The sequence below is a fragment of the Balaenoptera physalus genome, assembly GCF_965194825.1.
Source record: "Balaenoptera physalus genome assembly, chromosome: 18".
Lineage (NCBI taxonomy): Eukaryota > Metazoa > Chordata > Mammalia > Artiodactyla > Balaenopteridae > Balaenoptera > Balaenoptera physalus.
In genome coordinates, this window is record NC_138899.1 from 67761238 (window position 1) to 67780551 (window position 19314).

A 19314-nucleotide genomic window follows, 5' to 3' on the forward strand; every position below is an offset into this window, starting at 1 on the left:
TTTGGCCTTCCTTACAAAGACTGGCCTGGCATTATTTAATTGGAGTTTACACAAATGCAAATAATAGTATTCAAGAATAAAAAGAATGTTGACCAAGCCTTTCAGCTCAGTACAAATGCATAAAACCTATTTCACCCACACACCATATCATGATGTATTTTTCTAGCACTAGAAATGCTTTCTTCTCTATGGTACTCCTGCTGTTGAGAAAGCTTTTCTGATGTCAGGAAGCTTTTGAATGGCACTGAATTGAGTTACATTTACTACAGGGCTCACCATGCTATGCTGCCTTTTACGTGTCTCTGGTTTATATCTACTAGCATGGTAATTTTTCTAGGGGGGCGTCAAGGAAGGCAGCCACTTTAGTGAACACCCCTGCGGGTGGGCACACAAAAGCAGAAAATGGATTCAGCTTAAGTGTTCCTTAATTAACTTCCAAAGACTGACAGCAAAGATTAGTGAAATACTGTTAGCACTGACTTGATACTCTTCCTAAGGAACAAATGCTGTAGTATTAAATAGTAACCTTTACTGAAGTACTGAGGACTGAAGACACTGATGTTCAGGATATCTGCACAAAATGACAGTACTGATCTTGTGTCAGCATGTTGTTCATGTGTAAGTCTCTTCCAGACACAGTGAAGAGTTCAGCGGTTTCTTAAAGATGTAATACAGATTTAATCAGGACATATTTCTGTCCTTTAAGCCCCTGCTCTACTCTCATATAATTAAGAGTACAGAGAAAACCTTTGGTCCCAGCTGAGATTTTCAAACATTTGCACCTAAGAAAAGTGACTTTCCGTCCAGGTGTTGGTCCTTCACTCTGCAGCCACAGAAATGGTATCCTGTAATTTCACTGAGGAATAATCCGGCTTTGGAGAATCAATTCCTTTTTTAAAAATTCAGATTGCTTTGAGTTACAAAGTTATAAAGGATTTGTTTCTTTTTAGTCCGGGAACATTTGGTCGGTGGACTCGTCATCTGGTATGCCCATTACCACAGAAACGGAGACAGCAATCAGAGCAAAGTGTTGGAAAGTCATGCAGGGTATTTCACTCAGATTGTGTAGCAGGCTTAAATATTTTCCCTACTCCAATTACATAAAATTTTAGTGATTGAACAATTGGCCACCTTCAGAAACAACACCCCTCCCTTGACCAATGTTGACCTATACTTGGATTATTCTTTCCTAGATTCTATGACAATCGTATCTCTTCAGTTATGTCATTAGGTATGACATATTTTAATCCCTTTGATGAATTTCAGGATTCATTATAGCCTCGTGGAGAAGCACATCAAATCTTAAATAGACCTAAATTTAGGACATATATCCAACACTTTGCGTCTGTGTGACATTAAGCAATTTTCTTAGCCTCTGTAAGTCTAATTTTTCCATCAATCAAATGGAGAAGATACCTTATTTTGAGATTTAACTGGATAATTCATGTAAAGTCCTTTGTACGTAGTAAGTGTTCAAATGTGACAACTGTTAGTAACTGCATTATTGCACCTGAATGAAATTTGACTTTCTCCCCATTAACCTGGGCATTCTTTCTTTCCATGATGAACTGGTGAAAGTCTGCATAGACAGTACTTTATGTGTAGCAGTACTGTTTTCGCTTATAAACTATGTACATCGTAAGATTTCAACTTCTAAAATGAAAAAATATAGGAAAAACTAGTAAAATATAGGTAATACAGGTAAACTCTTCATTTTACTCCTGGAAACTGAGGTTCAGAGACATTAATAAAAGTTGACCCCAAAGCTCATAAGATATGAAGTATTCCAACAAAGATGATCACAAAGCAAATTTCTCTAAAATAAGTTTTAGGTTTATCTTTCCTATTATTTAAAAAACAAGTGAAACAGTTGCATGTTGAAAAAAAATCCCCCAAAGCTTGGAATAGCAAGAGGAATTAAGAGAATGTCCTAGCTTGCTGCATGTTAGACATTACAGATTAAAAATGTTTGACAGCACTTAGACACTGAAACATGTTTGATCCTTAGATTCTTTTCAGCACTTTCTTTGCTGGGATTGTCATACCCTTATACTAACTACTTTTCTCTTCACTCTTTCCTATCTCTGCTTAACATTCGTGAAATGTGCTCCTTTTAAAAAAATATGGAAATCAGGTAAAATCTGTCCACATCATAAGTCATATGCGGGCCATTTTTGCATGTCCTCTTAAGCCATCTTATCCTCTTGCATGACTTTTATTATTATCAATAGCGATAACATGTAATTTAATGTCTCTAACTCTGTCCTGATCTCCAGACCTATATCTCCGTTTGCCTACTCCATATCCAGCACTTTGAAGTCATGCAGCCTTTTCAAACTAACACATCCTAAATGAACTCACTGTTTTGTCCCTACGCCAGTTCTACTTCTGTCTTGTCTGTCTCAGTGAACTGCACCACTCTTAACCCAACTGCCCTGTTGGAAACCAAGCTATCATTCTTTGGGCTCTCCTGTCCTCTAGCCTTTCACGCCAGTCAATTACCACGTCGTGTCCATTCTTGCTCGGCACTATCTCCTGGATGCTCCCTGGTCTCTTCATCCTCATACAACCACCCTGTTCGAGCCGCCATCACCTATCACCCATACTTCTCCAACAGCCTTCAGAGCAGTTCAATCTAGTCTCTGCATTTTAGCCACGGCAGAGTAATATCTCAAAAATGCAAATCTGATTTTGTCACTCTCCTTATAACCTGCTGGTAGTTTCTGATTTCTATTTCAGTAATCAAACACAACTTCTTTACATGGCTACCCAATCCCATCAGATTAACTCCTTGCCCAGCCAAATTCTTCTTTGTTATTCACTCCTTTGAGCTGCAGATTTGTGCTCTATCCAAGCTTTCAGTTCCCTGAAAGCATCACATGCGTTCAGCCTTTGCACTTGTGGACACACTTTCCTTCTCTCTTTGCCGGGTTACTCTGATATTGTCCTCAAATTTCAGCTAGGAAATCATGTTTTCAAAGAAGCTCTTCCTGAAAGAGAAAGCTGTTCTTTCCTCAGCAGAGCACTTATTACATTTATTTTATGCTTGCCTGTTCACTTATCTGTGTACCCCCCAGAGTCTGAAAAGTCCATGAGTTCAGAGCTCGTGTCCCCTTGTAGCTATTGCACTGAGAAATATGTGAGTACAGAGGTGCTTCACTCATATTTTTAATGAATAGATGTATGAATGAGTGAATTTTTGATTCTTAAAAAAATCTTTGCTGAAGAAAGGAATAAATATTTATTAAACTGCAATGTGACACTATCCAGAGATTCCATCTCTTGATTTACTCCACTAGGGGATCTTTGAAGTGGCAAGTTTCTTCTTCCAAAGCTAAATTTGTGCTGTACTTTATTAAGTTAAAATTTTACATTGTGAATTTATTTAAAGTAGAGGATACCACTGTATTTGCTTATAGTTAATGGTGTACTTTCTGGTGAAGTTTTATGTTTGTGAGTCTGTTCAATGTACATTTGCCTTGTTCCCTTCATTACAATGAAAGCTTTCTGAGGGTAGGGGTTATTTATTTGCTTTGTTTTATTTTATCCTTAGAAAACTTGTGGTGCTTCCCACAATGTAAGACGTTAGTGAGACCTGAGCGATTAAAAAATAAAAAATAAAATTAGAAGTGGAAGGGAAAGGACAAATGGGAGAAAACAGAGGTATACACAGGACTTCTGATCTATTAAACGGGGGCTGGGTGATTGCTGGTAACATTCCTGACAAACTCCTGGTCCAGTGTTTGCATGGTACTCTAATGCCTTAAAATCAAAGCCTGTGGCATCCAAATTCTCCAGTCCTCTTCTGGGGTGAAAAGCTTCTAAGAGCTTTGGCTACCCCACTCCTAATACCTCTTTAGCTGTCTACACCAGGGAATTGTAATGCTCAAATGAAACACTGATACTAATAAAGCATTTAGCAAATATTATGTAGTAGTAGATACTGTACCTATGGTTCCACAAACTTGTCACCACTAGGCACTTGTTCTAGAGGCAGACTGACAGTATGGAAAGGTCATATATGGGGCTCCGATAATACTAACTTTGCCACGTACTGGCTTTGTATTTTCAAGTCAATCACTTGGCCTCTCTCAGCCTTGTCATATGTAAAAAAATGACATCACCCTTTACTCTTGAAAAGATCTAGCAATGTACAAGTGAAAATGCTTGGCACTTAATAAATAATAGTTTCTTTCTGAACCTTTATTTTTTTCCCATGTGCATCTTGTAACAATCCATATGGAAAAAATTTTTTGCCAACAAAACAAACTGAACCAAAGTAATCATTAAATGTATTTTCTATTTTAAAATTAAACCTCTATCTTTCTATCTATATTAATAAAAACAGAGAGATATCTAGATAGCAGATAGGTGTTTAGGGTGGACTATTAATTCTGTTCTGACTGACATTCAAAATATTGGCTTCTTCTCTGAGATCAACTGAATTTAAAATAAAATTTCTGTATATTTAAATACAAAATAGAATTTCCTATTAAACTAGTCAACTAAAGCTACCGGACATTACCTAAGTTTAAGGTAGAAGTAAGACTTTCTTCAAATCCCTCTTGATAAAATCATTTCTAATTTTCATTACTTTTCAGTAAAAAACAGACATTATATATTTCACAGGATTGTTAGGAGGACAATGTACAAAGGACCCAGCGCTGGGCTTGGAACAGAGTATAAGCTCACAAGGCACATTAAAGCCTTTTTAACTTAACTATCACTTAAACATCAAAGCACTTCCCGGGTAGGTAATTTTTAACTTCCTGAGTTTTCAGATTATTTCGAATGACAGTCTTCTGACTCTCCTGCAGTTTGTGAACCAAAAGATTCATCCAGCGAGTTTGTTCCTCTTTTTATCTACCATGAGGAAAATTCAAGAGGGACAGAAAAATATTCAAGTCCTGGGGTCCTATCTCTCAGTTTACCGCTCTCACTTTCATTACAAGATTATTCACAGTCTTTCTTATTGTTCTCTCTTTTCTCACAAGAAAGGACAAACTGTTTTTTGAACTGTGATGACTAAGACCCTTTTCCTCCTTTTTCTGCTCAGAAACAGGGATTATTTCATGGTAATTAGGTTCCTCTCAGGAAGAGCAGTCTAGGATAAACCCTCCCCCTTTTGGGAAGCCTGTTGGACTCAATTTTCCATATATTTATTACCTTCCTCGTTCGTTTAATAGCCTCGTCTGATGGGTTTCTTTGTTAAACGAGTTTAAACACGGAGATTAAAGTTACAAAACAGAAGCTTTTGCAATCAAAGCAAAACAAACAAACAAACAAAAAGATAAATTGTGTATTAAAATTGCTTCAATTCTTCACCAGGAAATTTTTAAAGTTTAATCACCTAATGATAAATGGTGCTGTAAAAGAAACTGTACACAGGAGAAGACACATAGGTGTGACTTTGCCCTTTGAAAACACTAAATCATGAAAGACAAATTGATTGATGCAGCCAACTTAGAATCTTAATCGCACTATAAAATCAAGCATAAGATAAATGTGCATGTGAAAATTCTTTTGCACTCTCATCTTTCTGTTCAGAAGGTTGTGCCTGATGTTGGTGCGCCTGGTAGGAGGAATAATTTTCGGGTAAATTAGTACTTACCATCGTCTTTGTCAGGGATGATTGTAACCTGAGCCCCTGGGAACTCTGATCCAATTCTCCCACCCATCGGCATGCTCAGAAGAACGTGGAATGTTTCCTTCTCTTCGTACAAGGAGTCGTCAATTATAACGACCCGGCACATTTTTTCCCGCTCATCTTTGTCAAAGCGGATAACGCTGGTGTGGTCCTCGGGCCGGGATATGTAATCAGAATAGGACAGCACTGATGTTGGCACAGTTCCTCTTGCCGTTCCTGGAAACAGAGAGAATCCAAAAGGGGTTTATGTAGAACATACTACAAGGGTACCTCCAGAAACGATTATTTTCAAATGCAGCATTTTCATGGTCCATCATATCTATGAACACCCCTGAAAACTGCAATATCTCCTCCATACTGTGCTAGCACCATGAGTCACCTTTATAATGGTCTCCAACATCTGACAAATAGTACATTTCAAGTGTTTTCTCCTCTGCTTCCTGCCAGTGGTCTTTTAAAACAACACAATAACACAGAATAATAGCTTAGTATTCAAGTGCTTACTGTGTGCAGGCAAAGTGCCAAGCGCTCTACATGCATTGCTTCTGTAATCCTCTTAACCACTCTATTGGGCTTTACACGTTTGGTAACTGAGGTTTACAGAAGTCCGACCACTTGTTCTGGGACCCAGAGCTCAAGGTTGATCCTGAAATTTGCATTTTGACCGCTATTCTTTACTACCTTTCAACTCACATATGTTAATGAAAATTTTAATGAAAGTCTGCAGTGTCAACTGCATTTATGACCTTTTCTTTTACATTCTTAGAAAAGTCTACGTGTTTCCTAGAAAGATGTTTAGTATATTAATGAGTATTATGTATTAATTTTAATTTTGTATTGCATAAAATCACCTTTCAGAGAGTGCTTACTCAATGAGCAAAACAAATGTTTTGAAATGTGGTTGCTACGAGTTTCAGACCAGTTTGAAATTAGTTTCTTTTCCTTGGGTATGCATTTCTTTGCCTCTTTTTTTGTTGTTGTTTTTAACAATAACCCCCTTCTACTTGAGCAGGCTTGAGCGGGAGAGGGGAGCTTCAACTTCTTACAACCCCAAAGGCCTTGAGTATTAAAGCAACCAAATGAATCAGAAATGTTTTCAATAAGCAGCAGAGTCCTTCCAGGTCCTCAAAGGTGCCATAGTGAAGGAAGACGTCCGCATGCATGCTTTTTTCCTATTTGAAAACTGGACTAGTAAAGTATAACTTTCGTGGCATAATGTTATGGCTCCAACATGTTAAAGAGGCTTGTTTATATCTTTGCGGGGACATTTTAGTTCATTCGCAAATCGAGCTACCTTGCCGTGTATAACAGATCACCATCAACTCCCGGCTCACATCTCCACTTCTCCTGATGGGAATGAGCAGTTCACCAATGTCCTCCTCGATGGAGTATTCAGACTGGGGGATGAACACAGTTGATTCTAAGGAGAAAACACAATTGTTTTTGTCTGAGTGTCTTACATAGGACATAATCCTGTGCAAATTAATTGCTCTCATGATTGATAATTTCCCCTGGCATATTCTTTTAGAATAGCGCAGTGTGAGGGGAAGGAGGGAAGACAGGGGAGAAGAAGCAGGTATAGCGTGTGTAGGCTCCGGGCTAGTGCATTCTTAACCTACAAATAAAATCCAACATTGCTTTTATCTCCAGTAATTGTTTTTTTTTTTCTCAATTAATAAGTGCTGCTGACACACTTCCTTTAAATCCAACTTTGTTCTCTCGGGGAAGATCACCACCTTCTGATGGAGTAGTTGACTTTTAGACTCAGAAGAGACCTCAGAAGTCATCTTGTCTCACCTCTTACTTTGATGAGGAAACTTGGACCCACAGAGTTTATTTGTCAAGGGCTCTTACTGGTCGAGTCAGGATTACAACTCAGATCTTGTAATGTCCACTCTATTATTATTTTTTTTACCCCAAACGTGTTCCTTTTGAATGATTAATGATTAAAAGCACATACAATGGGGTTTCCCTGGTGGCGCAGTGGTTGAGAATCCGCCTGCCAATGCAGGGTACAAGGGCTCAAGCCCTGGCCCGGGAAGATCCCACATGCCGCGGAGTAACAAAGCCCGTGCGCCACAACTACTGCGCCTGCGCTACAGAGCCCGCGAGGCACAACTACTGCGCCTGCGCTCTAGAGCCCGCGAGCCACAACTACTGCGCCTGCGCTCTAGAGCCCGCGAGCCACAACTACGGAAGCCCGCGTGCCTAGAGCCCGTGCTCCGCAACAAGAGAAGCCACCGCAAGGAGAAGCCCACGCACCGCAACGGGGAGTAGCCCGCGCTCGCCACAACTACACAAAGCACGCACGGAGCAAGGAAGACCCAACAAAGCCAAAACTAAAAAAAAAAAAAAAAAAATCTATAGATTAAAAAAAAAGTACATACAATAGATTATTACTCAGCCATAAAAAGAAACGAAATTGAGTTATTTGTAGTGAGGTGGATGGACCTAGAGACTGTCATACAGAGTGAGATAAGTCAGAAAGAGAAAAACAAATACTGTATGCTAACACATGTATGTGGAATCTAAAAAAAAAAATGGTTCTGATGAACCTAGGGGCAGGACAGGAATAACGTAGAGAATGGACTTGAGGACATAGGGATGGGGAAGGGTAAGCTGGAACGAAGTGAGAGAGTGGCGTGGACATATATACACTACCAAATGTAAAATAGTTAGCTAGTGGGAAGCAGCCGCATAGCACAGGGAGATCAGCTCAGTGTTCTGTGACCACCTAGAGGGGTGGGATAGGGAGGGTGGGAGGGAGACGCAAGAGGGAGGAGATATGGGGATAGATGTATATATATAGCTGATTCACTTTGTTATACAGCAGAAACTAACACACCTTTGTAAAGCAATTATACTCCAATAAAGATGTTAAAAAATAAATAAATAAAATAAAAAAATAAAAGTATAATAATGCATTGTTTGACACTTGGTGTTTTTGTTTGTTTACTGTGTTTTAAACAGCAGTCCCTTTAGAATTTAGAAATCTATGTATCACTGTAAGGAACACATCTGTGGTTTCCCTCCTCCTCTAGAGGAATAACAATAGCACAGAGTATACATTGTATTTATACAATACTATGAGTCTCAATGATTCATTTTTAAGGTAGCGCAAAGGTACACTAAATAATAAAAATGGCATAATTAAATTGTTGAAAATCACGGTTCAATGTAAACTACATTTAGTTCAATAGAACGTTTAGTTCAACAGTTTGACAGGATAACCCTCAAATAGATACTTTGGAAGTTGCTTAGGAGTCTGTTTCACTGGAGGTCCCACACACACACGGAAAATGCTTCATGATTATTTTCAAAACAGTAAGCCACACTGCTTTGGATGATTATAAAAGACGCTGGAATAGTGGACGCTGGCCGTCAAGGTCAAGCATTCATCCCCCTGGCTCCCCTCAAGGCTCCAGAGCTGGCTGTACCCCACCAAGTAAAGGTCATCGTGCCCACTGGCCACCCTAGCTCGCTCACTGGTCCAGCTAACTTCTCCTTCCCTTTCCCCCGAGGCCTAGAGGTGGTGATGGTACCAGCTCTTACCAGCCTTGGGACACTTAACTGAACCTGGTGGTTCCCCAATTCTCGCCCTCATCTTTGCAAAAGTCATGTTATTAAATTATTTTAAATTTGCTAATTTTGAATGTGCCATTTGTTTTCTCCTGGGACTCTGACTGATACAGCAATTGAAAAAATGGCACCATTAAAAAAAATCTGTGGATGTAAGATTTTATAACAAATTATTCATTTATCAAACATTGATTGGATGACTTCTACTTGCCAGACACTGAACCAGGCACAGGAGTCATGGAGGTAAACAAAATCCCTGGTCTTATGGAGTTTTCTTTCTAGTTGGGGGTGGGGAGGAGGAAGAAAATAAACATATATTCAAGAAAATATATAGTATGCCAGGAGGTGACAAATGATATGAAGAAGACGGAGTGTGCCGGCGGGGATGCAGTGGGGCAGGGCGGGTGGAGGGTGGAGGGAGGGCTGGGGCATGGTATGTGCCACGGCAGGTCTGTATTATACAGGAAAGTGTCTGTGATAGAGTTACATTTGAGCTGAGATCGCAAGGTGGTAATGAGATACCCTATGTGCGCAACTTAGGGAAGAGAATTCCTGGCAAAGGGAATGAACAAGTGTATATACTTCAGGCCAGGTATATGCAAGGAATGGCCAGGACGCCAGTGTGGTTTGATGGTCTGAGTAAACTGGGCAAGGAGGAGAGGACAGAACATGGGCCGGTGAAGTGACGATGAGTGGGGGTGAGTGGATCACACGGAGCTTTCAGGACCACTGGCAGGGCTTTGGCTTTTACTCAGAGCAAGATACTGTGGAAATAAACAAAGACCACGCAGTGGGATGAAACAAGCAAAAGCTATTTATTCAGCCACCATCACTTGTATTTGGCTGAGACCCAAAGGCAGGCAGAGGAGTGGGAAAGTTTTACAGTGGAATAAAACTTAACTGTTACCGGGCTTCCCTGGTGGCGCAGTGGTTGAGAATCTGCCTGCCAATGCAGGGGACACGGGTTCGAGCCCTGGTCTGGGGGGATCCCACATGCCGCGGAGCGACTGGGCCCGTGAGCCACAACTACTGAGCCTGCGCGTCTGGAGCCTGTGCTCCGCAACAAGAGAGGCCGCGATAGTGAGAGGCCCGCGCACCGCGATGAAGAGTGGCCCCCGCTTGCCGCAACTGGAGAAGCCCTCGCACAGAAACGAAGACCCAACACAGCCATATAAATAAATAAATCAATAAACCCAAAGTTTAAAAAAAAAAAAAATAAAAGAAATGGCTTCAAACAAACTGTAACTAATGCGCCAGTTTATATGTATTAAAGCTGTCATGGGCTTGTTCAAAAGAGAGAAAAGCTTTATTATGCTAGCACTTACCCCAAACTCAGGACTAGAAGAAAATTTAATTGTTTATTCCTAAGATAATGCAGATAAAATTAAATGTAATTAAATGCTAATGAACATTTCAGTTCTGTTCTTTAACAGAAATGACAAACATAACTGAAGTTCATATTCAACTAAAGGCAGAGATGTTAGTTAAACAAACAGAGCCAGAGCTCCGGTTCTCTTATCCTCTCTCCTTAATTATGCTCAGTTGTTAAACCCAGAAATTTCCTCATATGTCTCCGTTTCACGTACTCAGTAGATTGTATCTTCACAGAACATTTAAGAGTTTTCTGACTAACGAAATAAGTAGGCTGGCGGTTTAAAAGAAAGTCACGTCTGTCTTCTGACAGGATTTTAGCTTTAGAGGAGGCTCACCAAGCTTTGTATAAATGCCAGCCCTCAAAAAGCCAATTCAACCTTTTTTTTTTCCCCTGGCTGCATTGAGACAAGTCAAGACTGGAGGAGTATGGCAGGGGAGGGAAAGGTCAATTTACACTCAAATCAGTGAGGTTTATTTTAACCAACATCACCCAAGGGTGTGCATTGACAAGAAAACATGATCTAATAGAAATTAAGAGCAATGATGCAAGATATTTTTCACCAAGGAGAGGGGGTGGGTTGGTGGGTATTATGTAACAAATGTGGAAACATATGGCAGAATGAAAAGTTTTGGCTGGTGAATATATGAAGAAATTTGAATAAAGTGTTACATGGAGAACAAATTAATCCCCAAATGGTCTAATTCTTAAAGCATTTGTTTAAAGGACATTTCAAAACACATTTAAAAGACTTTAAAAAGTCATGAAATAATTCTAGAAAAATGAGATGAGCGACGTCGGTTCTAAAGGATAAAATTATAATAAGAGAAAGAACATATTAATAATCCTATGTATATTTGTAGTTCATTGACTTGAAAAACTATAGCTTCCTTTCATTAATTTTTGGGTTCTCTCTCCCATCAGCATATCTGAGAATACTGAACCATTCATCTAGAAAGTTCTCTCTATGGAAAATCCAAACATTGAATTTAAAACCTCCTTTATAAGGTGTTTTGTCATAAAAACCCAACAGTGACAACAGCAGTGAGTTGATGGTAGCTCTTACCATCTCCTGGGTCCACGATCTCCACTGTGGTCACTGCAGGGAATTCCAGGGCAGCCAGCACGGGCTCTGAGAGAACCACCTGGAAGGTCTCGGACTGCTCGTGTTGCCCATCACTCAGGATCCGCACTCTCCACGTGGCCCGGGTCTGGCCTGGGTTGAACTGCACTTGTTTCTGTGCTTTGCCCTTGAAGTCTTTGTCTTTTTTTGCAGTCCCATCTCTTGAGCCAATACCTTCACAGAAACACAATATCATTTCCTTTGTTTCATTTTCAACTAGGTTATTAAGGCTTTCCTTGTTATTAACTTTTTGTGTGTCACTGTATCCTGCAGTGCAAAGTAAATCCTGCTTTGATTCCATGAAATGGACAATTGGGTATGGGTCTTACAACAAAAGTGTTCTACTGTAGGTGTTAAGCAGTCCATGATTCTGTTCTACTCTTGCCCCATTATGGTTTTGCTGTATATTCTTTGAGCTAAGTTTGTGTTAGAACCACTTGTAAAACAGGACCGAGGAAATTGATGCTCACATTCTGAAATAGTCTCACACCCACAAATTCGTACAGTCTAAAAACTCTTCACATTTACTTTTTTGCATGGGTTGTATTGCATGTGTTATATTTTAAAAACTTAAGAAAAATTCTCTAACTAGAAAATATAAGCCAACAAGAGACTCTGTGAGTCAAAGAATTCTTTGATAATCTAAGCTGTAAATGGCCAAGCATAATAATAAAAAAATTATAATATTCTCTAAACATTTAACGGAACTAGGACCTTTAAAAAATCTAATTCAGTGTTTGTCAACATGACTATTGCCAGGTTTTTCTTTGTGTAGCACTCCAGAATTCCACGAAGCCATGTGAAGAGAATTGGAGAGCTAAATATATATGGTTATTATGAGCAGTACTCTGTTGGTTCACTCAAGGTCCATTTCAGTTAGCTGGGAAGGTTAAAGGATCCCTGAGTCTCTAAGTACATTACAAGAGCATCTTTATTTGCCATTACTATGCCACATACTCAAATCATAAGATATATTACCTGTAAAGCAATGAGTAAGAGTCAACAAATTCAACATCAGAGAAAAATTACAAAATTGCAGTTAGTACTTGTTCTAGTATATTTTCAAGTACTGAATCAGAACCTCTTAATGATACAAGTTAATAGATTAATTTTCAAATATATTCCTTTAAACATTGGCATTTTCAGAGAAGTTGGTAGATTTAAAAAGAGAAAAATAAAATCTTGTGCCTATTAGAATTAAAAAGTCTGAAAATAAAATCTTTGTACCATTTCTCACTTAACTGAAAAAAATTATCTTATTTTCAGAAAATGCCCTTTTGTTCTTCAAACTAGAAACTGGACCAAGTAAGATCCATTCAACCACAAACGTTCATTGGGTGCCTACTATGAGCCAGACAGAACAGATAAAACCTCTGTCCTGTGGTGCCTATGAAAGATTAATTTGTTTTTTCTTTCAGGTTCTCATTAGTTATCTACTTTATACCTAGAATCAACAGTGTATATATGTCAATCCCAATCTCCCAATTCATCCCACCCTGCAAGATTAATTTGAATATTTATTTCTCCATCTGAATATATCACTGTTTGTTTCATCTTAAAATGAAGATAAATATTTCACTAAACTATTTCTGTCTTATAGATCTCAGAAATATTCCATACTTTCAATAGGAGGTGAAGCATAATTTACTGAATGGCAAGAGAAAAAAGGGCACAGAACAAGGAATTTCAGCACTACGGATCTTGTTGAGCATCGCAGACTTCCTGTTAAGCTCTCTGGTTCCTAATGCTCACAGAGTGGCTGTCAACACCTCTTGGATCCACCACAATTCACTGCCAAGGTGATGATGAAAGGAATCATTCTCTCTGACGTTCCAGCACACACGCGGCTCATTGACCCATTTATCCCCAGTGGTACGACCAGCAAAAGAATCTATTATTTGGCCTCTGATAGCTACTGCCCACTTTTCTGATCTGTTTTGTTTCATCAACAATGCAATATTTTCCTGGAGATTCAAAAGGCAGTGAAAAACCAAAAGGACTCCGTATAATACAAGGAATGTCCGCTAGTTCCAACTAGTCATACTTCTAACTGATAATCAGATCATCCAACCTAAATAAAAAATAAGTTGCAAAGCCAAATCTCAGTTGTTACTGTAATTTTGTGGTGGATTTTGAAGGAGATTCCCAACTGAATGTGAAGTATAAATAGACAATATCATTGATTCGTCAGGTGAAGAGGAATGGACTTCTATTTTATGAAAAAGATTGCAGTCTTAAGCTGTTTGATATGCTTCTCAAACATGAGAAAACAACGAAGGGCATGTCGTCTTTTTTAAAAGGTACAATAAGACCAAGATGGAATGTTAAATTTACCTGGGGTCAAAAATAAAGATTCCCTTTTCATAATTAACACATAGTACCTATTCTAAGTGCAGGGCTAGTCTACCTTGTTACTAAAAGTGTGGTCCATGGGCTAGCAGCATGGACCAGATCTGGGCACTTGTTAGAAACGCAGAATTTCAAACCCAACCCCAGACCTACTCAATCAGAACCAACATCTTAGCAAGATCCCCATGCAAGTCTTACGTGCATTAAGATCTGAGGGTGGGTAGATACATACTAAATACATCATACCTCCATGAGGCACTCGTACATAGGTGCCCAATTTTAATAAAGGATGAAGAAATGGTGTATAGATTGTGAAGGAGACAGATTAGTTCATACTTTAATGTGGTAGACAAGACAGTCACACACTCAGTGTTCGAAAATTTTCCTCTTACTTGGAGATACAAATATTCAGCTAGTAAACCATACATATTACAAAAATTTTATTACATGGGGCAAAAAGAATTCTGGAAATTAAAAGGCTTAAATTTATGCTTCTTTTTTCAAAGATAATTATTAAACAAAACATATTACTTTGATTTACTAAATGAAACCACAATTGCATCTTTTCCTGTGGCATGGAAAAATGGTATGGGGGTTAAGCAAGGTACTTTGGAATGAGAGGTTAGACTTCAATCCTACCTCTGCCACATAGCGGCTATGAAATCATAGGCAAGTTAACTTCCTCGGTTGCAGAGGATTTAAGAAGTGCTGTGGGGTGGTAGTTAAGAGAATCTGCCCTGGAGCCAAATCTCACTTCTGGCCTTAGTAGCTATGTAACTTTGGGGATATGACAACCTTTCTGTTTCCTTACCTGTATAACAGGGGATATAATGACCTACTTTTCTTGGGGTTGACTATGTGAGGTGTTGAGAACCAGGGCTGGCCTGTAATAATAACTCAATAAATGAGCTATCGTTATAATCACCTCACAGTTCATTACCTAACACAGTGTCTGGCATGTAGCAAGCACTCAAGAAAATACTAGGTGAGTTAGTGAATAAAAGATTGTAGAGAGGGCTTCCCTGTTGGCGCAGTGGTTAAGAATCCGCCTGCCAGTGCAGGGAACACAGGTTTCAGCCCTGGTCCAGGAAGATCTCACATGTCACGGAGCAACTAAGCCCATGTGCCACAACTACTGAGCCTGCGCTCTAGAGCCCGTGAGCCACAACTACTGAGCCCGCGCTCCTAGAGCCCGTGCTCCGCAACAAGAGAAGCCACCGCAATGAGAAGCCCGCGCACCACAACAAAGAGTAGCCCCTGCTCACTGCAACTAGAGAAAGCCCGTGTGCAGCAAAAAAGATCCAACTCAGCCAAAAATAAATAAATAAATTTATTAAAAAAATAAAAAATAAAAATAAAAAAGATTGTAAAGAGTAAAAGAGATGGGTAAAGTACTTAACGTGCTTAGTGGAATATCTTGCATTTAATGCATGTTCAGTAACTGGGAGCAATAAGATCTTGGAAACTGAAATTTTTTTGTGAGATGCAAAGACATATTTAATTTATTATTGGGTTATAATGGTTATAAAATGAACAATTATCTCTGAGAAAATACATATACAAAATTCATGATTTATTAACTGTGTGCCTGAAGGTAAATGATATTCTGTCTTTAGCTATAATACAAACTATCTAATTCTAAACCTCCATACATGAAATTGGAGGTTGTAGGGGAACAGTAATACGAAACATATCCATTGCAGAACTTCTACAGGGCTACCCTTTGCTTTAACCTGACTTTTCCATTCCCAGTCCTAGCATGAATTCTATTACCATCTTCAATGATCGATGGGTATGGGCCACACACAGAAGTCTTTCCAACTTTCTATCACGCCGGGTTACTAAGTAGCCTTGTGAGGTTAACCAAGTAGAGCTATAGAGCCTTTTTAGAATCATGAATCATCTCCACACCTGCAGGAAATAATAGTTCATTGAAAAAATAACTTCAGGAGAAAAAAAGAGGCTCGTTCAATATCTTAGCATTCAGCTTTAAAAAGGGCAACAGAGAGAAAAATCTGAAAAGATAGTTTTAAAAATATTTTTCAACCATTAACTTTCCCATTGCTATCAAGGGGCCGTATGTGAGTGAATAACTAAATATACGCACTAGGAGTGGGAATTTAGGTAAAACACAAATAGATGAAAGCATCCTTAAGAACTGCTAAGGTGCTCTGTCTTTTAGTTATTACTTTCCCTGTTAATTATCTGCTATATTTTCAAGCACAAAGCACAGTTAAGGTGCATCTCTGACTGACAATATGTAAGACAGAATCAAATTCCTGATCTGAAAGGCACACGTGTGTGCGCAGAAAGAACATGCCTCTTTGAGGGCAACAAGAGCATTCACTGTGCTCTAGAAGGTTAAACACAGATTGTAAATGACCGCCTACAAAGAGGCACAGGCAAATAAAGATGATAAAAGCAGAGCTGCCAGATGGGTCTGCAGGTGGGCCAGCACTCCTGAAGCCAGAGTAGCCTTGAGGGATCAGTAAAGCATAATGTGAAAAACCCTCACCTAAAGTTAAAAAACAAAAAGCATTTTTGAAATAAGGGATAATTAATATCCAGCATCCCAGCATCAGTGGAAATCGTGGCAGGTGGGTGGGGATAGAGCTCATGGCAAAAGTATGGTGTGTAGAATATGCGTGTGTGGGCGTGTGTGTGTGTGTGTGTGTGTGTGTGTGTGTGTGTGTGTGTGTGTGTGTTGATAGGGATCTACTGTTTAAGGCTTTTGAATTTCATGGACCACTAAAATTTCAAATAATCATTTTGGAAACAAACACAGGGTTATCAACTTTTTATTTTGCCAACATTTTCCTAGATTCCTACCTTAGTTGATATTCACAATGAAAGCTTTCACCCCATGAAAATTCTATCAGCCTAGATGTCTATATAACACACGGTACCAAAAATAATATAATTACCTGGGGTGCTGTAAGTTTTCATCACCATGCCAAATATTTTGTGCTGATTATATTACTGCTTAAAATGACTAATATATCTACTTTTCTCTATTTTATGCTTACATGTAATTGAATGTGAGCTTGGAGTTAGAAAAAGGTTTACTCATTTGTTTTTGACTCTTTTTTAAAAAAATTTATTTTATATTGGAGTATAGTTGATTTACAATGTTGTGTTAGTTTCAGGTGTACAGCAAAGTGATTCAGTTATACATATACATCTATCCATTCTTTTTCAGATTCTTTTCCCATATAGAGTTCCCTATGCTATTCAGTAGGTCCTTGTTGATTTTATTTAAAAGGGTAAGGCAGCAGAAAAGGATTAGTATTTAACACCTTACTGTTGGGAAGAAAAGTCACATTTATCTTTTATGTAGCACTTTTATGTAGTGTTAGGGTTTTTGAAACTTTTAGTGACCTACCAGAGCATTCAAATACAACAAACAGATAGTAAATTATACTTCAATGTCTAATAGGTCACTGAACAGTTTTTTGTTTACTTAGTATTAAAGTAGCCTTCATAAATTTATATTTCAGCAGGATTTTATCTTATAAATTACAGATTTGCCTAAGCCTATTCTAAGATCTAGTGACATTTAAGTTATTTTAATTTATGAGCGATTACTGTCATTTTGTAAAGTTATTTTATATCAGAGAAATATCATATGTAGGTAGAAGATTTGAAGAGATATATATTTTGATTACATACTTCCTATTTTTTCAGCCTTTGTCTCTTTGATTTAGCCTCAACACAAAACTTTTGGCATGTTTCTTTAGTAAAGAACCTTTAACTGTCAATATCTCCTCTCCCTAAGCTTTAAAACTAGAGCAGAAAACTAAACATTTTTAATCATTGTAAAATTATGAACTTTTGCTAGAAAAATGGGATTTTGAGAAGAAATGCAAATTAAACTTACTTATAAAGGAAGTCTCTCCCAAGTAACCTCTACGTTTAAGTACGACATCTAGAAATTTGGAGTCCTCATTGATCAAGTAATATTCCTTTTCAAAGGAGATCCATGCCCAATTCAGACGAAAATGCTGCTTGGTTAACTTATTTCCACCTGGAAAACAAAAATTTCAAGCCTCGAATTAATGATTTCTCGAATGAATAACCTTAGACATTCCAAAGACGACTTTAATGATGCAACATGACGAATCACTCTAGCTACTTGGTTTGATTCACAATCTAGAATACATACATGGAGATACAGCTTACTGTTCACTGACTGTTATACAGAAATACAACAACTGACATAATTCTTTGCAAAATCCCTTGATCTTTAGCAGGGGAAGTGGGTCAGAGGGAAGGAACACAGAACTACCAGAAGCAATTTTGTTAAATCATAAAGTCAAGTATCCAAGTTGCAGGATGACTCATTCCCCACAAGGTGCCGCTGGAGAGCAAGTTTTTCTATAAAGAAAGCTGCAGGGCTCTTTCGTGATGTTAAACACACACACACAACTTCACAAATACCTTTTTCTGGTTCACTGAGCAATTGGGTGGAAGGCTTTAATTATAACCACTTAAGGAAAAACAAATATCCCTTCTCCACCTCCCTTCCCCACTAGATTCCACTCCATTCCTTAAAGCAAACAGACAGGTCTTTTCATTGATTCCATTCTACTCTGAAGATAAGGCTTTCTCCTCCCACCTTCCCACCAAAATGGAGCTGGCCGCCTATCAGGAGAAAATGTGTGTGATCTCTCTAATGTGAAAGCTGCTCTGCTAGGTGAAAGAAAAGAGAAATGGTTATCAGCTGATCACTATGCATGTATCCCTCTACTTCCTTTGATCTACACCAATTATTTCAGAGTAAGGTGAGGCTTATACACAAAGGCATCGATAATTTCTAAGTCTTTCTGTAAAAGGGTGGAAAAAAGCCCAAATAATAAACACAGCTAGAGGCACAATTTTAATTCCAGTTTCTTCTCTTCTGAGTTCATACAGAGCTACACTAGAGAAAAAGAAATGAGACAGGAAAACATCAAGGCTTTAACAGATTGAGAGCAAAAAATCCGCACGTGGGAAAGAAAACATAATTAACAAACACATGAAAAAAATGTTCATCTTTGCTAGAAATTAAAAAAAAAATTGCAGTGTCTTTGAGTTATGAATTGACATGTACTAAAGATTAAAAAGAATACCCAGAACAGCCGAGATTATTTAGGGAAGTTGGTTTTCTTATTTATTGCTGTTTAAATTGTAAATTAGCACCGAGCCATTTAGACAGCTACATGGCAATGTGTGCAAGAGACAAAAAGATGTTCATACCATTTGATC

The 19314-nt window shown here is 38.5% G+C and overlaps 1 protein-coding gene across 3 annotated transcripts in view; it reads right to left on the minus strand.

The window, feature by feature from the left end:
• FREM2 (FRAS1 related extracellular matrix 2) overlaps positions 1-19314 on the minus strand; it is a gene marked incomplete at its 5' end in the record, with an annotated part of 143098 nt that overhangs the window by 59923 nt on the left and 63861 nt on the right. For all 3 annotated transcript variants that reach the window (XM_082435470.1, XM_082435471.1, XM_082435472.1), the window contains 4 exons: positions 5612-5863; positions 6942-7067; positions 11665-11895; positions 17948-18094. In XM_082435470.1, the coding sequence (XP_082291596.1) occupies positions 5612-5863; positions 6942-7067; positions 11665-11895; positions 17948-18094 (756 nt within the window). The remainder of the gene's footprint in view (positions 1-5611; positions 5864-6941; positions 7068-11664; positions 11896-17947; positions 18095-19314) is intronic.